General features: G+C 42.5%; 1 protein-coding gene and 1 pseudogene across 2 annotated transcripts; one reads left to right on the top strand and one right to left on the bottom strand.

The window, feature by feature from the left end:
• Positions 1 to 365: 365 nt before the first annotated feature.
• Positions 366 to 11,863, bottom strand: LOC118731230 (zinc finger protein 14-like). Its single transcript, XM_036459644.2, has 4 exons — positions 11,742 to 11,863; positions 3,479 to 3,605; positions 3,214 to 3,274; positions 366 to 2,553 (listed from the first exon to the last, which is right to left on the bottom strand). Exons 1-4 carry the CDS (start codon positions 11,742 to 11,744, stop codon positions 819 to 821), a joined length of 1,926 nt encoding a protein of 641 aa, XP_036315537.1. The 5' UTR covers positions 11,745 to 11,863; the 3' UTR covers positions 366 to 818.
• Positions 11,864 to 13,718: 1,855 nt separating this feature from the next.
• Positions 13,719 to 14,759, top strand: LOC118731288 (annotated as a pseudogene). The gene has a single exon (XR_006743062.1). The product of XR_006743062.1 is annotated as a clathrin light chain A-like (transcript).
• Positions 14,760 to 20,254: the final 5,495 nt, after the last annotated feature.

The following is a 20,254-nucleotide window of genomic DNA, read 5'->3' as shown; positions in this document are numbered from 1 at the left end:
TTAGCTGGGCAGCCACCATCCCAGGCATGCCTGTGCCTCAGGCTGGCCCTGGGCAGCTGGGGAGCTGAGGAGACTGGGGGACTCTGGAGGCAGGTCCTCCAGTGGGGATGAGGGGATTGGGTGCCACCATCTTTGAGGGCATGACAGTAAATTAGCATATTCCTCTTTATTAGATAGGATGGTAATACAGAAAAAGGTTTTCCTTGATTAGGTATGAAATCATCTAACACAAGTCAAAAACCTGTTAAAAGTCCTTATGAACATCCTGATATTACACCTCACAGTCCTTAATGGTTTGTGCTCCTTATCAGAATTCATTATTCACTACCTATTGTTATATAATTATTTAAAGACAAATTGTACAATTATTTCACCTTAATATTTATTTCTAAAAGTAACTGATGCTTAAACATGAGTTTGAAGTGTACAAGTCCATTTTTCTGCAGGATTTAAAATGTGAAGCTGTGCAGTTTCAAATTTGGGTTGTTCAAGGATCAACTGTATTTTCAATCTTCGGTTTGGTATTCATTTATGAAGAGGGCTAGCTTAGGTTACACAAAAATTTTCAACTGCCTGGAAAACAGGTTCCCTTAACTCCTGAGTTTTCCAAGGATCAACTGTAGCATAAATCCCATGTCCAAATGTGTACTTAAAAAACTGGTAACCATAATTTAATATTTTAATAACAGATCTCTAATCTTGAAAGTTTTCTAGAGCATTATAACTAATTTATGTCAATCTTCTTATTTGCTTTTTGATTTCTTTTCAGTGGGAGTTTTCACATCTAAGGGTGTAGGCCAACTGAAGTCTTTCCCACACTATTTACATTCAAGAGGTTTTATACAGTGAGTCCTTTCATGCCTTTGAAAGGAACAGGGATGACTAAAGGCTTTCCCACATTCTTCACATTTATATGGCTTTTCTGTTGTGTGCACTCTCATCATGTGTATTCGAAAGATTTTGTTACAAAGAAAGGTTTTCCCACATTCCTTACATTGATAGGGCTTCTCTCCAGTGTGAGTCCTTTCATGTCTCTGTAAGGAGCTGTAATCTCTGTAGGTTTTTCCACATTGTTTACATTCATAGGGCTTCTCTCCAGTGTGAGTCCTTTCATGTCTTTGATATAAACTAAGGCAAGTGAATGCTCTCCCACATTCCTTACATTGGTATGGTGTTTTACCAGTGTGCATTTTCAAGTGTCTTTGAATGGTGGTGCGACAAACGAAGGCTTTCCCACAATGTTTACATTCATAGGGCTTCTCTCCTGTGTGAGTCCTTTCATGTGTCTGTAAGGAACGATAATATCTGAAGGCTTTCTCACACTCCTTACATTTGTAGGGTTTTTCTGCAGTGTGAGTTCTTTCATGTATTCGAAGATTACCAGGAGTACTGAACACTTTACTACACTTTTCACATTCATAGAGTTTTTCTCCAGTGTGAGACTTTTTGTGTATTTTTAAGAAACTGTTACATCTGAATGTATTTCCACATTCCTTACATGCATAGGGTTTCTCTCCTGTGTGTATCCTTTCATGTATTTTCAAGGAACTGTAATATCTCAAGGCCTTTCCACACTGCTTACATTCATAGGGTTTCTCTCCTGTGTGCGTCCTTTCATGGGTTTGTAAGGAACTGTAAAGTCTAAAGGCCTTCCCACATTCTTTACATCCATAACGTTTCTCTGCACTGTGAATTCTTTCATGTTTGCGAAGACAACTGGGAGCACTGAATGCTTTGCCACATTTTTCACACTCATAGGGTTTCTCTCCAGTGTGAGTGCTTTCATGTATTTTTAAGGACCTAGAATGTTTGAATGCTTTTCCACATTCCTTACATACATAGGGTTTCTCTCCTGTGTGAGTCATCTCATGTGTTTGTAAGGAGCCATAAGATCTGAAGATCTTTCCACATTGCTTACATTCATAGGATTTCTCTTCAGTGTGAGTTCTTTCATGTATCTGAAGATGACTAGGATAGCTGAACACTTTATTGCATTTTTTACATTCATAGAGTTTCTCTTCAGGGTGATTCCTTTCATGCTTTTGAAAACTTTTATAATAAAGGAAGGCTTGTCCACAGTGTTTACATTGATAGGGCTTCTCTACAGTGTGGCTTCTCTCACATGTTTGAGGAAAAAGTGAAGAGCTAAAGGTTTTCCCACTCTCCTTACATTTATAAGCAGTATGTTTGATCATGTGTCTTTGAGGACTTTTGAGCCACTTGAAGGCTTTCCAACATTCCTCACATTTATAAGCTTCCTCTCCATTGTGATTTCCTTCATCAAAAAACTGAATATAAGAGAAGGCTCTCCCACATATAGTACATTTATATGGTTTCTCCTTATATTTCTGATACTCGGAGATCTGTCTAGTTTGACATTTGATGTCCCTATTATGGGATGAATGATGCATGAAGACTTCCCCACAGGCATTGTATCTCCATGGTTTGACTCCAGAAAGCGATTTTGTCAGACTGAGATCTGGAATAAGCCTTAAGTTTTCTCCACATTGACTGCCCTCCTTCCTTTTGCAGCCCCTCTGTACCATTTGACTTCTGCAAAACACAAGCAACACATTATTAATTTCTTTGTTAATAATTTTACACTTGTTAATAGAATATTTGGATTACGTTTTTATGATTTACTGCTAAGTATAGGTTTCCTATCTTGTCCAAATTGTTGGACATTGAATACACCAAAATCTCTACAAGACAACTTCAACCTTGCTATTATAAAAAAAAATAACCTTCATATTTAGCTTCATGAATGCTCTTTGCATATAAACTGTTTTGTTTTGGTTTTTTTGGGGGGAGGGTTTTGTTTTGTTTTGTTTTTGCAAACATACACATCTACCTCACATATAAAAAGTGCTTTAGTAAAAAATTTTTGAGAATTTGAAGCAGAGTTAGTTTAGATTGATTTTTTTTCATTTGTTTTAAATATATGTATTTTTTCTTTCAGTGAGGAAAGTAGAGGGAGAGATAGAAACATCAATGATGAGAGAGAATCATTGGTCAGCTGCCTCCTGCACACCCCCCACAGGGAATCGAGCCCACCACCAGGGCATGTGCCCTGACTGGGGATAAAACTGTGACCCCCTGCTTCATAGGTTGATGCTCAACCACTGAGTTGGACTGAAAAAATTCTTCTAAAATTTTTATAGCATAACTGGTTTCTCATCTGAGATACTGCTTTCTATTGTGAATGTTACTCACCTCTGTTTACTCCCCTGGCTTTTGTACTGATCTTCAATTTCATGATCTTCCCATTTTCCCCCTAAAAATCAGACCAAGAAATAGGATTCCAAAGTATTAGAAATTGTAGAAAAATTATTAGATTCTAGTTCTATAATGAACTGTGACTATGCCTAGTTTATTTATCAATGTCCTTTATTCCTTCATTACATATTAGCACAATGTAGATGGATAAGCAACACTTATCCTTCAGATGAGGAAGTAAAGGGTAACTTGTCATACTTACCTATGGAGGCCAGGTTCCTGAAGGTTTCCCTCATCACATCTCTGTAGAGTTTCTTCTGTGAAGAATCCAATAAGGCCCATTCCTCCATACTAAAATTCACAGCCACATCCTCAAATGTCACTGAGTCCTAAAACATCACAAATATGTGTATGGTAAAATTTAAAAGATGGACCCTGGACACCTAGACTTCATTTACAGGAGGTTACATATGATTCTGGCATCTCCAAACATTTATGCTAAGATTTCATCATCAGAAACTTACACTCTGTCAACAATTACTTTCTCATAAATACCATCACGAACACAAGGAAATTATTTACACAATTTTACCATGACCACATTATATTTTATGTATTTCTTCTAATGGCAGGATTCAGAGCATGTTGGGAATAGAAAGAAATGATACAGAAATGAAATGAATATTGTGTTATCATTTTAAGATAATAAATTCCTTGTGAAAAAAGTTATTTGAATTATTTAAATGATTTCAGAGAGGAAAAGGAGAGGGAGAGAAAGATAGAAACATCAATAATGAGAGAGAATCATGCCGAAACCGGTTTGGCTCAGTGGATAGAGTGTCAGCCTGCGGACTGAAAGGTCCCGGGTTCTATTCCAGTCAAGGGCATATACTTGGTTGTGGGCACATCCCCAGTAGGGGGTGTGCAAGAGGCAGCTGATCGATGATTCTCTCTCATCGATGTTCCTGACTCTCTATCCCTCTCTCTTCCTCTATAAAAAATCAATAAAATATATTTAAAAAAATAATAATGAGAATCATTGATTGGCTGCCTCTGCACGCGCCCCCCGCCCCCCACTAGGGATCAGCCTATAATCCAGGCATGTACCCTGACTGGGAATCGAACCATAACCTCCTGGTTCATAGGTCAATGCTCTATCACTGAGTCATACCGACTGGGTAGAAAAAAAACTTTTAATCTTTTTCCCTTATTACCACTTACAGTACTCCATGAGGCATTGGATTAAATGACTATAAGATTTCTGGGAATAAATAGGTATTGAATAAACAAATTTGCTTTTTGTTCTATTGCCATCACTAAACATGAGTCCAGAAGGCCTATGACAATGCTAGCTTTAGCAAGGTCTAGATCACATGTGTCAAACACAAGGCCCGCGGGCCAAATCCGTCCCGCCAGGCCTTGCAATGTGGCCTGCACCGGGCTGTCATCACTGCACTCTGCTGCGTTTCCATCACAATGACAGTTTATGACTGTTCAGTAAACCATTCGGCCCGCGATTTAGGCTGGATTTTAGATTTTGGCCCCTTCTCTGATTGAGTTCGACACCCCTAGTCTAGATAGTCATATCATCTTAAATTAGTTCTCCAGATCATTAAAAGTAATCAGATGTAGCTGGCTGAAAAACATTCATACAGACGAGCACTGCTTTTTTCTTGTGTAATATTTATTACAGAATCATTTCTTCCTTTCTCTCTCTTAGAAACAATAAGTACATACCCATCAATAATTACTTTAAATGTAAGTGACCTATATTATCCAATCAAAAGACACAGAGGCTGAATGAATAAAAAGAAGAGTCAACATATTTGCTTATAAAAAATTACTTCAGATATAAACATACACACAGACTGAAATTGAAGGGAAAAATATATTTCATACAAACAGCACTGAAAAGAAAGCTGGTGTAGGAATACTTACACCACACAAAATAGACTAAAACAATCTCTAATAAAAGCCAAAGAAAGGCATTACATAATAATAATATTTATGCATCTTACATAGGAATGCCTAAGTACATAAAGCAAAAATTACTCTAAAGAGAGAGACTGGTAGTATGACAATAACAGTAGGGGTCTTTAACAATTTATTTACATCAATGGATACATCATCCAGACGACCAACAAGGAAACACTGGCTCTAAAAGACACATTAGACCAGATGGAATTAATAGATATTTACAGAAACTTTCCATCCAAATATAACAGAACATAGAATATTTTCAAGTGTGCATGGAATATTTTCCTGGACAGGGAACACATTAGACCACAAAACAAGTCTTAGTAAATTTAAGATTGAAAAATCAAGATTTTTTTGTATTGAAATATCTTTTCTGATGACAACAGTATAAAACTAGAAATTAATTATAAGGGGGAAAAACGGGGGGGAGGAGAGGAGAACAAATATGTGGAAGCTGAATAACATGCTCCTAAATATTGAAAAATATATGAGACAAATGAAAATAAAAACACAGCATTCTAAAACATAAGGTGTCCCAAAAACGTATACATATACTTTGAATAATTATAAAGGCAGTGTTTATTAAATTACATTTCATTGCTCTACCCAGTTTGGCTCAGTGGACTGAAAGATCCTGGGTTTGATTCTGGTCAAGGGCACATGCCCTGGGTTGCAGGCTGGATCCCCACTAGGGGACACGCATGAGGTAGCAGATCAATAATTCTCTCTCATCATTGATGTTTCTCTCTCCCTCCCTTTCCCTTCCTCTCTGAAATCAATCATTTAAGTAAATAAATAAATAAATAAATAAATAAACAAACAAACAAAATATATTTCCTTTTCAAAGTTGAGCTATCAGCTGTGAAAATGTATATATATTTTGGGGAGGACATCCTGTATATGGGGCAGAGCAAAAGCAGTTCTAAAAGGGAAGTTTATAGTGATTCAGAACTACCTCAAGAAACAAAAATTTCAAATAAACAACCTAACCTTACACCTAAAAAAATCTATAAAAAGAAAAGTTAATAGGAGGAAGGAAATAATAAAGATCAAAATTAAAACACATGAAATGGAGGAAAAAGATTGAAAAGATCAATGAAACTAAGATTACTGAAAAAACAAAATGAACCCTTACTTAACCAGACTCATCAAAAAAGAAACAAAATAATAATCCAAATAAATAAAAACATAAATGAAAGAGACATTCGTTACAACTAACGACACAGAAATACGAATAAATCATAAGTGAATACACCAATATGAAATGCATAAATTTCTAGAAACACATATGTTCAGTCTAAAACAGGAAAAAAAAATAGAAAATTGGAATAAACAGATAAAACTAGTAACAAAACTGAAATCAGTAATGAAAGAAACCCCAATAAACAAAAATCTAGGACCTAACTGTTTGCTGAATTCTACCCAAAACTTGAAAGAATTATTACTGGATGAAAACCAAGATGGCGGCATAAGTAAACGCCTAACTGCAGCCTCACACAACAATTTCAAAAAAAATACAACTAAAATACAAAATGGACATTATCCAGAACTACAGGAAAGTTGACTAACTGGAAATTCTTTTTTTTTTTTTAAATATATTTTATTGATTTTGTACAGAGAGGAAGGGAGAGAGATAGAGAATTAGAAACATCGATGAGAGAGAATCATCAATCAGCTGCCTCTTGCACACCCCCCACTGGGGATATGCCCACAACCAAGGTACATGCCCTTGACCAGAATCGAACCCGGGTCCCTTCAGTCCCCAAGCCGACGTTCTATCCATTGAGCCAAACCGGTTTCGGCGACTAACTGGAAATTCTACAACTAGAAGGAAAGAGAAAACCAGAAGGAAAATCAGAGGAGCTGTAAAAGCGTAAGGTACGGAGACATGGGAACCTGGTGGAGGGGAGCAATGGAGGGGGGGGGGGGGGGGGAATGAGGAACATTTGTAATAATATGAACAATAAAGATTTATTTTTTTTAAAAAAAAAGAATTATTACCTTTACTTCTCGAAGTATTCAAAAAAAAAAAAAAAATTGAAGAGAAAGGAACACTTTAAAACTCATTCTACAAGGCCAGCACTACCCTGACACCAAAACTACACAAAGACACTACAAAAAAAAAAAAAAAATTACCAGCCCTGGCTGCTGTAGCTCAGTTGACTGGCCACCACCATCCCAGGCATCAAATGGTTGCTGGCTTCCTGATTACTAGTCAGCGCAAAAGCTCAGGTTTCAGGTTCAATCCATGGTAGGAGGTATGTAGAAAGCAGTCATTTGATGTTATGCACTCACATCAATGTTTCTCTCTTCTTCCTTCCTCTCTAAAAATCAATAGTATATTCTTAAAATACACACACACACACACACACACACACACACACATATATCCAATCTATGAACATAGGTGTAAAAACCCTCAAAAAATATTAGCACAGCAAATTAACAATACATTAAAAGGATCGTTTACCATGATCCAGTAAAATTTATTCCAAGATTGCAAAAATGGTCCAATATCCACTAAACAAGAATCATAATACACCACAATAACAAAACAAAAATAAAAACCTTTTAACCATCTCAACAAATGCAAATAATCATTTGACAAAATATAGCGTCCATGAAACTTTCAACAAAGTGGAACTAAATAGAACGTATCTCAATATAATAAAAACCACTATGACAAACATAGAGCTTATACAACTCAATGGTTAAAGAGCTTTTCTCCTAACATCAGGAACAAGACAGAATGCCCACACTCACCACTTTAATATATATATATATATATATATATATATGTGTGTGTGTGTGTGTGTGTGTGTGTGTGTGTGTATATATATATATATATGTATGTATATATAATATTGTATTAGTTTCTTTTTTAAAAAATAAATCTTTATTGTTCATGTAATTACAAATGGTCCTCATTTTTTCCCCTCTATTGCTCCCCTCCACCAGGTTCCCACCCCACCCTCTGCCCTTTCCCCACCCCTCACTGTCCTCATCCATAGGTGCACAGTTTATGTTCAGTCTCTTCCCACGCCCCCCTCTCCCCTTTTCCCCGAGAATCGTCAGTCCACTCCCCTTCCATACCTCTGATTCTATTATATTCAACAGTTTATATTGTTCATCAGATTTTTTAATTCCCATAGTTTTTAGATTCACTTGTTGATAGTTACATATTTGTTGTTCATAAATTTTATCTTTATTTTCTTCCTCTTCCTAAAGAACCCCTTTCCGCAATTCATATAATTCTGGTTTGGCGGTGATGAACTCCTTTAGCTTTTTTTTTTATTTGTGAAGCTCTTTATCTGGCCTTCGAATCTGAGTGATAGCCCTTGGGGAAGGACATGGGTGAACCTGAGGAGCCCAGGAGTGAGCACGGGGAGCCCCACACACCCTCTCTCTCCTGTAAGCATGGAAATGCTCCCTCCCTGAGGCTTCTCACAGGTGAGGCAACTCTCAGCCTCATTCAGTTTCAAGTACTGATCCAAATAAACCCCCAAATCCATAAACCTTTTGTCCACGGACAACACCTGATCTGCTTAACCTTCTCAGTGTCTACAAATTATACTCTGAATAAAAACCTCAACATAAAATCTAGAAATGGCTAACACTAAGGATCCACAGCCACACCCACAGGAAGGGCATCAGCACCCACCTCCACCCATGGCTCTGCACTGCACCCCCCTTCCACGGCTCAGTAGCTCTTCTTAGGAATCTACTTCAACGACTCTGCTCTGCAGGGTAAGCCCTGGGATTGTATTTTATTTTATTTTTTTAAATATATTTTATTGATTTTGTACAGAGAGGAAGGGAGAGAGATAGAGAGCTAGAAACATCGACGAGAGAGAACCATCGATCAGCTGCCTCCTGCACACCCCCCACTGGGGACGTGCCCGCAACCAAGGCACATGCCCCTGCCCGGAATCGAACCCGGGACCCCTCAGTCTGCAGGCCAACGCTCTATCCACTGAGCCAAACCGGTAGAATGGGATTGTATTTTAAAACTCTCCCAAATAAAACAACCTCAGAAACTTACTACACATGCTCAGGAAGGGTGCAAGAAAGTTCTAGAAATGGAATGAAATACTGAAAAATATATATATATTTTTTTTAATTCTCCTCTTTTTGCTTATTTGGAACTCTTTTCTTTTCTTTTTTTTTAATATATTTGATTGATTTTACATAGAGAGGAAGAGAGAGGGAGAGTTGGAAACATCGATGAGAAAGAATCATCGATCAGCTGCCTCTTGCACACCCCCTACTGGGGATGTGCCCGCAACCAAGGTACATGCCCTTGACCGGAATCGAACCTGGGACCTTTCAGTCCACAAGCTGACATTCTATCCACTGAGCCAAACCAGTTCCGGCTTTGGAACTGGTCTTTTATATTGTCTTTCAGGTTCTAGTGATTAATTACATTTTACTCCTATTAAAAACAGACTTAGCCAGGCCTGCGTGGCTCAGTGGTTGGGAGGTCAGGGTTCCTTCCATTCCTGGTCAGGGCACATGCCAAATCCCCAGAGTGGGGCTCGCAGGAGGCAGTCCATCAATGATTCTCTCTCATCACTGATGTTTCATCTCTCTGTCCCCCTTCTCTGAAATCAATTAAAAGGTATTAAATATATATTTAAAACAAAACAAAACAAAACAAAACAAAACCTGAGACTTAAATAAGTCAGTGTTTTCAAAGTGACCAACCCAGGGAAGGGGCCACGCTAACTCGACACAACACCCAGGGGGCTCCCCGTGTGTCTGTGCCCCGGGAAGGGCCTGGGGGGGGGGAGGAACAAGGACTTGATAGTCTTCTAGGTCAGTGTTTCCCAAACTTCTCTCATGAGGAGAATCACCTGGTGGAGTTGTTAGACTACAGATTCCTGAATCCCAACTAAGAAGTGCTAAACAATTTTACCTAGTATATGTTCCCAAAAATTCTAGTTTAGCACTTCTTAGTTGGGATTCAGGAATCTGTATTTTAACAACTCCACCAGGTGATTCTCCTCATGAGAGAAGTTTGGGAAACACTGCTCTAGGTCAGTGTTTCCCAAAGTGTGGTTCGTGTACCCCCAGGGGTCCGGGAAGAGTCTGGTGGGGGTACGCGTTGCACCGGAGTTTGGTGGGGATATACACTGCACCGTGCTTAGCTGCGCCTAATTCTACGTTCTCATGAGTACGAGGGGTACTCAGCGTTATGGAAATTATAGAAGGGGCACACATATGTCAAAAGTTTGGGAAACACTGTTGTAGGTGAATACTCTCTGCTTTCCTCTAACGCAAAATGTCCACACAAATAGAAATCTCTAAAGAGCTGAAACCGTTTGGCTCAATGGATAGAGCGTCGGCTTGGGGACCGAAAGGTCCCGGGGTTCGATTCCGGTCAAGGGCATGTACCTTGGTTGCGGGCATATCCCCAGTAGGGGGTGTGCAAGAGGCAGCTGATCGATGACTCTCTCTCATCGATGTTTCTAACTCTCTATCTCTCTCCCTTCCTCTCTACAAAATCAATAAAATATATTATAAAAAAAAAAGAAATCTCTAAAGAAGAGCATTCTATCATTATTCCGTAAATAAATAAATAAATAAATGAGGGGAGAGGGTATCAATCGGGGGGAAAGAAGACATATGTAATACTTTAGACAATTAAAAAAATTTTTTTTCAATAAAATATGATTCTCCCTCCCCCAACTGGTGGGCAGAGTTATGACATTACTGGCATCTGCCACAGAGACATCCCGATCCACCAATCAGCGCGTGCCCAAGTGCCCTGGTGCCCATCCCTCTCCTGTTCCCCCTGGGTCCAACCCTCCCCTGTTCCTCCCCCTCAAAAGATTCCCCGGACCAGCGGCAGCCCGGCTGGGTCCTGTCTCCCCTCCCCACTCCTTCAATTCTGATTTCTCTACCTCCGTGATGAGTCCCGCTCACGACTGGGGAATAAACTTGAACATATCTTGGTGGTCAAGTTCCTGCGCCTCAAACTTTACAAAATAAACAAAACGTTGGGTGTGTCTGAAACGCATCCCGGAGGACAGACAGCCGATCATGACGCTGTGATCATGACGCTGTCCTCGGGAGGAAAGCTGGTTGTGGGAATTGGAGGGCTGACCCTGGAATGCAGAGATTTTCCGCCAGTTTCAGTCCCGGCCAATTTGGGGGACCAGGGTCCAGGGTCTGCCTCCCACACATGTAAGAAAACTCAAAGGAAGACGGTTCCCCCCGAGCAGGATGGAGGGACTGGGGACCCCACAGACCTCAGCCGCTCCCCTGCACACGCCCCGCAGGCCAAGGCACAGTGGTCCCGGCTGGGCGTGGGCCCTGCCCGTGGGCCCTGCCCGTGGGCCCCGCGCCGCCCACAGAGGCCCCGGCCTAACGGAACCCCGGTCCTGGCTCCGAAGGGGGCGCCGTGCCAGCGGAGCCCCCGCGGAAAGCGGACCCGGCCCGCAGGCCCGGACTTGGCCGAGGGGAGGCCGGCCCGATCACAGCCGGCCGGCTCCAGCCAGTTCCAACCAGCCCCTCCTCCCCGGGCCTCGCCGGGCCCCCACACTCACCATGTCCAGTTCCCTAGGTCTCCCGGGGTCCCGCACAGACTCCTCCCGCGTGCGGGTCACAGTGCCGCAGAGGCCGCAACCGAGGCGCCGGGACCGGAAGGGAAAGGCTACCAGCTGTCCCCAGGCGGGCTGAGGCGGAGAAGTCCACGCCCCCGCGGGGCCTCGCCCCACCCACCTGTCCCAGAAGCACCCCTGATTGGACAGTTTCTGACGAAGCACCGCCCCCTCTGCCTGAGTGACAGCCCTCCGCAGGACCTTGGCCTCCGACTCCAAACAGAACTGGGTTCCGGCCTGGCTGGGGCTGACTGCGCCGTGTCCGCCCGGCGCGTTGGGAACACGCTGGCGCAGGTGTGCACAGGGGATTCCTGGTTCCGCTGCCAAAGGGTGCACGTTAGCACGGAACCGGGCCAGGTCCAGGGCTTGTTGCAAAGGCTGTCAGGCCTCTCCTGGCATGAAGACTCCTTAGAAACACCGCCTAAGGTGCCCTCACCGTCTGTAATCACGAGTCTGGCTCCATTTCGATTTAAAAAAAAAAAAAAAAAAAAAAAAAAAATATATATATATATATATATATATATATATATATATATATATATATATATATATATATATATATCTTATTAATTTTTTACAGAGAGGAAGGGAGAGGGACAGAAAGCCAGAAACGTCGATGAAAGGGAAACATCGACCAGCTGCCTCCTGCACACCCGTAACCCGGGATGTGCCCGCAACCAAGGCACATGCCCCTGACCAGAATCAAACCTGGGACACACACACACACACACACACACACCACCAGCCCGCAGGCTGACGTTCTATCCACTGAGCCAAACCTGCCTTGGCTCCATTTCGATCGTTGATGCTTCCCAGCAGTCCCTTCCTCACCCCCAGCCATTCTATCCTTAAGAGAAAGAATCTAAGAGCACTTGGCTCTGGTGGGGAGTTGGAAGCCTGCTGACCTAGCCAGGGTGCAGGAACTCCTAGTCTAACCACAGGGTGTGAGATGTGTTCATTATATCTTTAGCTGTACACGTTGCATTGGTAGGAAATTGAGTTTACTTTTTGCCTGTGTCTCTAGAGATCTCTGAAATGTAAACGACTAAATATCCTAAATATCCCGAAGGCAACTGATTTTTCCATGTTCACTGACATAAGAAAAACAATAAATGGTTATATAAACTTGATACGCATCTGGAAACTTTCTCCTCTCAGCTTTATTGAGGTATAATTGACAAATCAAATTGTCTCTATTTAAAGATCACAACATGAGTATTTATATATATATTAGACTATATATATAAATACTGATATATATATATATACACACTAGACTGTATATTTGAAATTTGCTAAGTGTGGGTTAAGCTTTCTCATCACACACATATACACAAAGTAACTGTGAAACAATGGATATTTTAATTAATCTGGAAGCACTTATATGCCTAAATGATTGGATTGCAAAACTTTTAATGCATTTACTTATTTATATGAACAGCAATATGATATATAATGCACATGTTATACAGTGCAACCCACAGAAAATGTACAATTCAACAGGTTTTAGTATAGTCCCAGGTGTGTGCAATCATCCCCACAGTTTTTAAACATTTGGCCTCTCCAAAACGAACTCCTCTGCACTTTGCTATACTCCCAACATCTTTAGAAACCGCTAACCTACCTACTGTCTCTAAGTATTATTCATGCATACGGTACTCAAATGAACAGAATTATACACTATATGATCTTGTGATTGGCTTCATTCACTCAGCATAATCTTTTTCAAGGGACAGCCATGTTGTAGCATGTACCAACACGTCTTTTGTTTTTATGGCCAAATAATATTCCATTGTATAGGAAAAACACTTTATTTGTTCATCTGTTAAGAGACATTTTGTTCTTACTTTTTGATTGCTATTTAATAACACTGTTCATTGCAAGGACACTGGTGGGTAAGAAAAACATGCAGTTTTAGCTCACTCCAGCTTGCCCTCCGAGCGTAGGCGCCGCCACCGAGGCCGCTGCCGGGAAAGGTGTCAGTGGGTTTGCTGGTGTGTCTCTCCGGGTCGGTGTCGGTGCCCTTGAACTGCCCGCCATGGCTCGCCTAGACCCGTCCGGCGACCCTGCCGGCACTCCCGGCGGCCCCGCTCTGCGGAACGGGGTGGACCCGGCTTTGGCCTTCCTGGCGCAGCAGGAGAGCGAGACTGCAGGCATCGAGAACGATGAGGCCTTCGCCATCCTGGACGGCCTGGACGGCCTGGACGGCGGCGCCCTGGACCCCAGCCGCACGGGGACCCCAGCCGCCGGGGAGTCCGGATGCTGATGATGGAGTGATGAATGGCGAATACTACCAGGAGAGTAATGGCCCAACAGACAGTTATGGGGCTATTTCACAAGTGGATCGATTGCAATCAGAGCCTGAAAGTAGTAACCGTAAATGGAGAGAAGAACTAACGGAACGCTTGGAAGCCCTGGATGCCAATTCTCGGAAGCAAGAAGCAGAGAGGAAAGAAAAGGCAACAAAGGAGCTGGAAGAGTGGTATGCGAGGCAGGATGAGCAGCTGCAGAAAACAAAAGCAAACAACAGGGCAGCAGAAGAAGCCTTTGTAAATGACATCCACGAGTCATCCCCAGGCACTGAGTGGGCACGGGTGGCCCGCCTGTGTGACTTTAAGCCTAAGTCCAGCAAGCAGGCCAAAGACGCCTCCCGCATGCGTTCCGTCCTCATCTCCCTCAAGCAGGCCCCCTGGGGCACTGAAGAGCCACGCTGTGGAACACTACACCTGCAATATCTTAATCCTCTCAGGGAAGCTCTTCACCTAATTGGATTAATCATGTTGAGTTCTTTTGGACCAAACCTTTTGTCTTTAGAGTTACTCATTGTTTGTGATTGCACGTTTCTTCCTTCGCCTGTGTTCTCCCGGGCAGAGGGCCGGAAGAGGGAAGCCTCCCACTGTGGCCTCAACCTGTGCTTTTTGTGCATTATTCTGGGAATAAACTTCTGTTTCAAACAATAAAAAATAAATTAAATTAAAATTAAATTTAAAAAATATGCAGTTTTAACGGTCTCTCTTTTTAAATATTTTATTGATTTTTTATAGAGAGGAAGAGAGAGGGATAGAGAGTTGGAAACATCGATGAGAAAGAATCATCGATCAGCCGCCTCCTGCACACCCCCTACAGGGGATGTGCCTGTAACCAAGGTACATGCCCTTGACCAGAATCGAACCTGGGACCTTTTAGTCCGCAGGCTGACGCTCTATCCACTGAGCCAAACTGGTTTCGGCTTAATGGGCTCTTTTTATATAAAAAGCTATACTAGGATGCTCCAGAAATCCAACGCTGGTTATTAAGGATGGCTGAAGCAAGAGCACTGGAGGGGACCAGGATACCTCCAGTGGTAAGTCTACTTTAAACCTCATCTAACAGATATTTGCTGACCTTTTCATAAATTGTTATTTAAAGCTAGAGGCCTGGTTCACGAATCCATGCACCAGTGGGGTCCCTCAGCCTGGCCTGCAGGATCTGGCTGAAACCAGCTCTCTGACATCCCCAGAGGGATCCTGGATTGCAAGAGGGTACAGGCCAGGCGAAGGACCCCCACCAGTGGAGATCAGCTGGGAAGGGCTAAGGGAGGGTTCCAGGGCATGTCTGGCCCATCTCTCTCAGTCCTGATTGGCCAAAGCCCAGAAGCAAGATAACCTATTGGTCAGAGTATCTGCCCCCTGGTAGTCAGTGCACTTCATAGTGAGCGGTTGAGTGGCCTTAGCATATCATCAGCATATTACACTTTGATTGGTTGAATGGCTGACCGGACAACCAGACACTTAGCATATTAGACCTTTATTATATAGGATAAACTGAGTAATCAATAAAGTAGACCAAAACCAAAACTGGAATAAGAAGGGCCTGTAGGGGGAGCTCTCGCACCCTATGTAGATTGAGAAGCTAAACAGGAAGAATTGTTTGTTTATAATAACACTCCTAACTTCCTCTTTCTGTTTATAAAAGTTTCCTTTTCATTGTGTTAGCAGCCTTGAATGTGACTCACCAAGATTTCTTATGCTGAATTGCAATTCTTTGTTGTTCCCAAATAAACTTACTTTGTTGGGAAAATATCTGGCTTTTTGTTTAAGGTCAACACATTTGGTGTCCAGGACAGGCATTCAAGGAAGATCCCTGATAACTCCAAAGCTGGTGAACATACAGGTGTGATGTCCACAGAGCTCACTGCACTCACTGCTTTCTCATCAATCAGCTGCCTTCTGCACAACCTCCCCACATCCCACATTCTCCCCCCCCCCCCCCCCCCCCTGCCCGCCATCCTCCTACTGGGGATCAAAGCCTGCAACCCATGCATGTGCCCTGCCTGACCAGGAATCGAACCAGCAACCAGCGCCCAGGACAACGCCCAACCAACTGAGCCACATCAGCCAGAGCTAGGAAATCCTTCTAACTGCTTCTAACGTAACTCTCACATTGTAATCACCTTAACCCTACTAACTTTCCTCCCCTCCATTAGCCACAAACCCCCTCATGTCTGCTTAACACTGCTGATCACCTGCTGAACCCTCAAAATAATCTGAATCTGCAGGAAACTCCTCTGGTAAGCAGACTCCTTTGGTTCACTGATGGTTCTTATGTAAAAAGGGGCAATGGCAAGACTGTGCTGAATCTATAATATCAACACCCTCTGGTGTTACTGAAGCACTCCTTACTTCCCTTGTCCCAGTTGCCCAAAGTATAACCCAGAGAGACCTTTTCGCACTAATAGACTTTTTATCTTTTTGTTATCACCTGAGGATATTTTTCCATTGATTTTTTTAAATAGACATGGCGCTTTTTTATTTATTTATATATTTCATTGATCTTTTACAGAGAGGAAGGGAGAGAGATAGAGAGCTAGAAACATCGACCAGCTGCCTCTTGCACACCCCTTACCCGGGATGTGCTCGCTCTACCACTGAGCCAAACCGGTCTCGGCTCCATTGATTTTTAAAAAAGATATTTTATTGATTTTTTTAGAGAGAGGAAGGGAAAGGGATAGAGAGTTAGAAACATCGATGAGAGAGAAACATCGATCAGCTGCCTCCTGCACACCTCCTACTGAGGATGTGCTTGCAACCAAGGTACATGCCCTTGACTGGAATCGAACCAGGGACTCTTCAGTCCGCAGGCCGATGCTCTAGTCTAACTGGTTAGGGCTCCATTGATTTTTAAAGAGTGGAAGGAAGGGAGAGAAGGAGGGATAGAGGAAAAAAAAACAAACAAACACAACTTTGATGTGATTGATTGGTTGCCTCCTGTACATGCCCTTGACCAGGAACCGAACCCTTGACCCTTCAGTGCACCAGCCACTGAGCAACTCTAGCCAGGATGGCTCCCAGATATTTTAAAGTACCTAATGGACCATTGAAAGTTTAGCAAATGAATTTCATACAGTTTCCCTGTCTCACTGACATAAGTATGTTTTAGTCATGATCTGCATGTGTTCTCACTGGACTGGAGCTTTCCCTGGTAGACAGGCTACTGTGAATTCATTTTCCTGGGAAACAGTGTAGATTTTTTTTTCTTTCTTTTTTTTTAAATTGATTTTAGAGAAGAAGGAAAAAAGAGATAGAAACATCATTAATGAGAGAGAATCACTGATTGGCTGCCTCCTGCACTCCCCACACTGGGGATCAAGCCCACAACCTGGGCATGTGCCCTTGACCGGAATCGAATCTGTGATTCTTCAATCCACAGGCTGACTCTCTATCCACTGAGCCAAACCAGCTGGAATAGCCTTTTAAATGTCAAACTTTACTAGAGACACGGATATACAAAAATTGAGCTAAGGTGAAAAATTCACATCAAAACTAAAATACAGACAAACAAACACCTTGGGTTTTCTAGTACTTACACATATGGACCCAAAATTAAATTTGGTTCCACATTTTTCTGGCCTTACTCAGACCTTATCTCTCAATCAAGTTACATATTAAAAGTTCAAGTGCTGCCGAAACTGGTTTGGCTCAGTGGATAGAGCATCGGCCTGCGGACTGAAAGGTCCCGGGTTCGATTACGGTCAAGGGCACGTACCTTGGTTGCGGCACATCCCCAGTAGGGGGTGTGCAAGAGGCAGCTGATCGATGATTCTGTCTCATTGATGTTTCTAACTCTCTATCCCTCTCTCTTCCTCTCTGTAAAAATTCAATAAAATATATTAATAAAAAAAAAGTTCAAGTGCTAATGAAAACTAGAATTAAAGGACTGCAATATTCAAGGAAGAAGGAATTCAATGAGAACCCCCCCCACACACACACACACAAATATTAGAATGGAAACAGAGAATAGCTTCCTTAACTCCAGTGCAGAAGGAAACACGACATTAAAAAAGTTGAACATATTCCTGAACTTAGGGTTTAGATCAGTGGCTCCCTCCCTCTTTTTGGCCATGCCCCAACCTAAGCATCTCTAAAATCCTGATGCCCCCCTGTGACATATAATTCTTATTATCCCCAGCAGGGAGTGTGCAAGAGGCAGCTGATCGATGATTCTCTCTTGTCGATGTTTCTCTCTATCTCTCTCTCTTTCTCTCTGTAAAAAAATCAATAAAAAATATTTTTAAAAAATACATATATATTCAAACACACACACACACACACACACACACACACACACAAAAAAAAGAAAAAACAACAACAACAAAAAACATAACCAACCTTAAAAAGGGCATCATCACCCTCTTTCCTTGTTCACCTGCACTCCCAGCATTCCAGGGCTGTAGCTTCTCTCACTGTAAAAGCCCTTGCTTCCCTTCTGCTCCCCCCACCCCCACCCCCACCACACCAGCTCTTTGTGAAGGCCAGGGCACCAGGGCACAGGGAATTCAGTTTCCAGATGCAGCGAGTAAGTACAGACGGGAGGGTGGCCCAGGCTAGGACTGATGGAAACCCAGGAAAAGAGTGAAGATAGGGAGAATACATATTGGAATCACTTTAACCAACCAAGCTGCTAAATTATTAACATTATGAAGGTCGAGGCATGAGGAAATGATCTTCTTTCTTGTTTTAACTTGCTGGGGAACTTAAACTTTTGAACTTTCCAGACCTGTGCCAATCCCCGGACATTAATCTACTGGCAGATAAGCTTCTGACTGTCCCCTGAAGGTCTCCGTCGTCACCAGACCTCCAGGCGCCCGTCCTCCAGCCCACCTGGCTTCCATCATCCAGACCCCCGGACATCTGCCTGACAAGCCTCCCGGGCCAATCCCAGAGCTAAGAATGCAGCGCAGGTTTTTCTCCACCACGTGAGTCTACTCTGCCAGCTCTTCGCTTGTATGTCTTCTTTGGAACACTTCTGGGCGTTTGCCTTGCCTATCTGTGTTTCCAGTTTGCAATAGGATTGTGTGAGGATTAAATGACTTAAAGTAGTGGCATTAGTGTTTTAAAAATGAATAAATATCTATCATCACACACACACAAAAAAAGCTCCTTGAATAAGTTTTTATTATTTATTTCTAGCCCCACCCTCCTTTTGCATTTACACTTAGTTGACAAAACAAAAGAGTCTTATGTCATCGAGGGGTCAAGAGCTTGGCCTAGAGCTGCAAAGTCACTCAAGTGACTCTTTTTTTTTTTTTTTTAATATATTTTATTGATTTTTCACAGAGAGGGATAGAGAGTTAGAAACATCGATGAGAGAGAATCATCGATCAGCTGCCTCCTGTACACCCCCAACTGGGGATATGCCTACAACCAAGGTACATGCCCTTGACCAAAATCGAACCTGGGACCCTTCAGTCCGCAGGCTGATGCTCTATCCACTGAGCCAAACCGGTTTCGGCTCGAGTGACTCTTAATGTGACACAGACACTTAGATGTGATTTCATCATCTGTAATAGAGTGGCTTCTTTTCAATCTTTGATTCTTGACAGCCCTGAGCCTTCTACCCATCCCATCCCTATCTCCTCTCATTTTGCCCTTTTAGTAAGAATCTCAGCCCTAGCCGGTTTAGAGCGGTGGATAGAGCATTGGCCTGTGGATTGAAGGGTCCTACGTTTGAATCCCATCAAGGAAAGGCACATGCCCAGGTTGTGGGCTCCATCCTCAGTAAGGGGCGTGTGGGAGGCAGCCAATCGGTGATTCTCTGTCATCATTGATGTTTTTAATCTCTCCCTCTCCCCTCCTCTTTGGAATCCATGTTAAATACAGTTTTTATAAAACGCACAAATGAATCCCAGAGCACTGGTCTCTGGTGGGAAGTCGGAACCCTGAAGCCCTGCCATTTGGGTGCAAGGGGTTCAGCCTGACCACAGGGCTCGGGTGTGTTCGGCCCATTCTCAGCCGCACATTTTACACTAAAAGGAAATTTAACTCAGACTAGTTTTTGCTGTGTCCCTGGAGAACTTTGAAATGTAAACTGCTAAGGGCATTTGAACCCCTATTTTTAGTAATATAGAAAATAATAATAAATTAGTATGCAAATTTTAGATGTAACTGGAAACTCTTAGCATCCCATCTTTCTTAGGGTGT

Source organism: Pipistrellus kuhlii, unplaced genomic scaffold, assembly GCF_014108245.1.
Source record: "Pipistrellus kuhlii isolate mPipKuh1 unplaced genomic scaffold, mPipKuh1.p scaffold_m20_p_30, whole genome shotgun sequence".
NCBI classification, from domain to species: Eukaryota; Metazoa; Chordata; class Mammalia; order Chiroptera; family Vespertilionidae; genus Pipistrellus; species Pipistrellus kuhlii.
The sequence above is the reverse complement of the archived record's forward strand: the minus strand, read 5'-3'. Positions and strand labels throughout refer to the sequence as shown.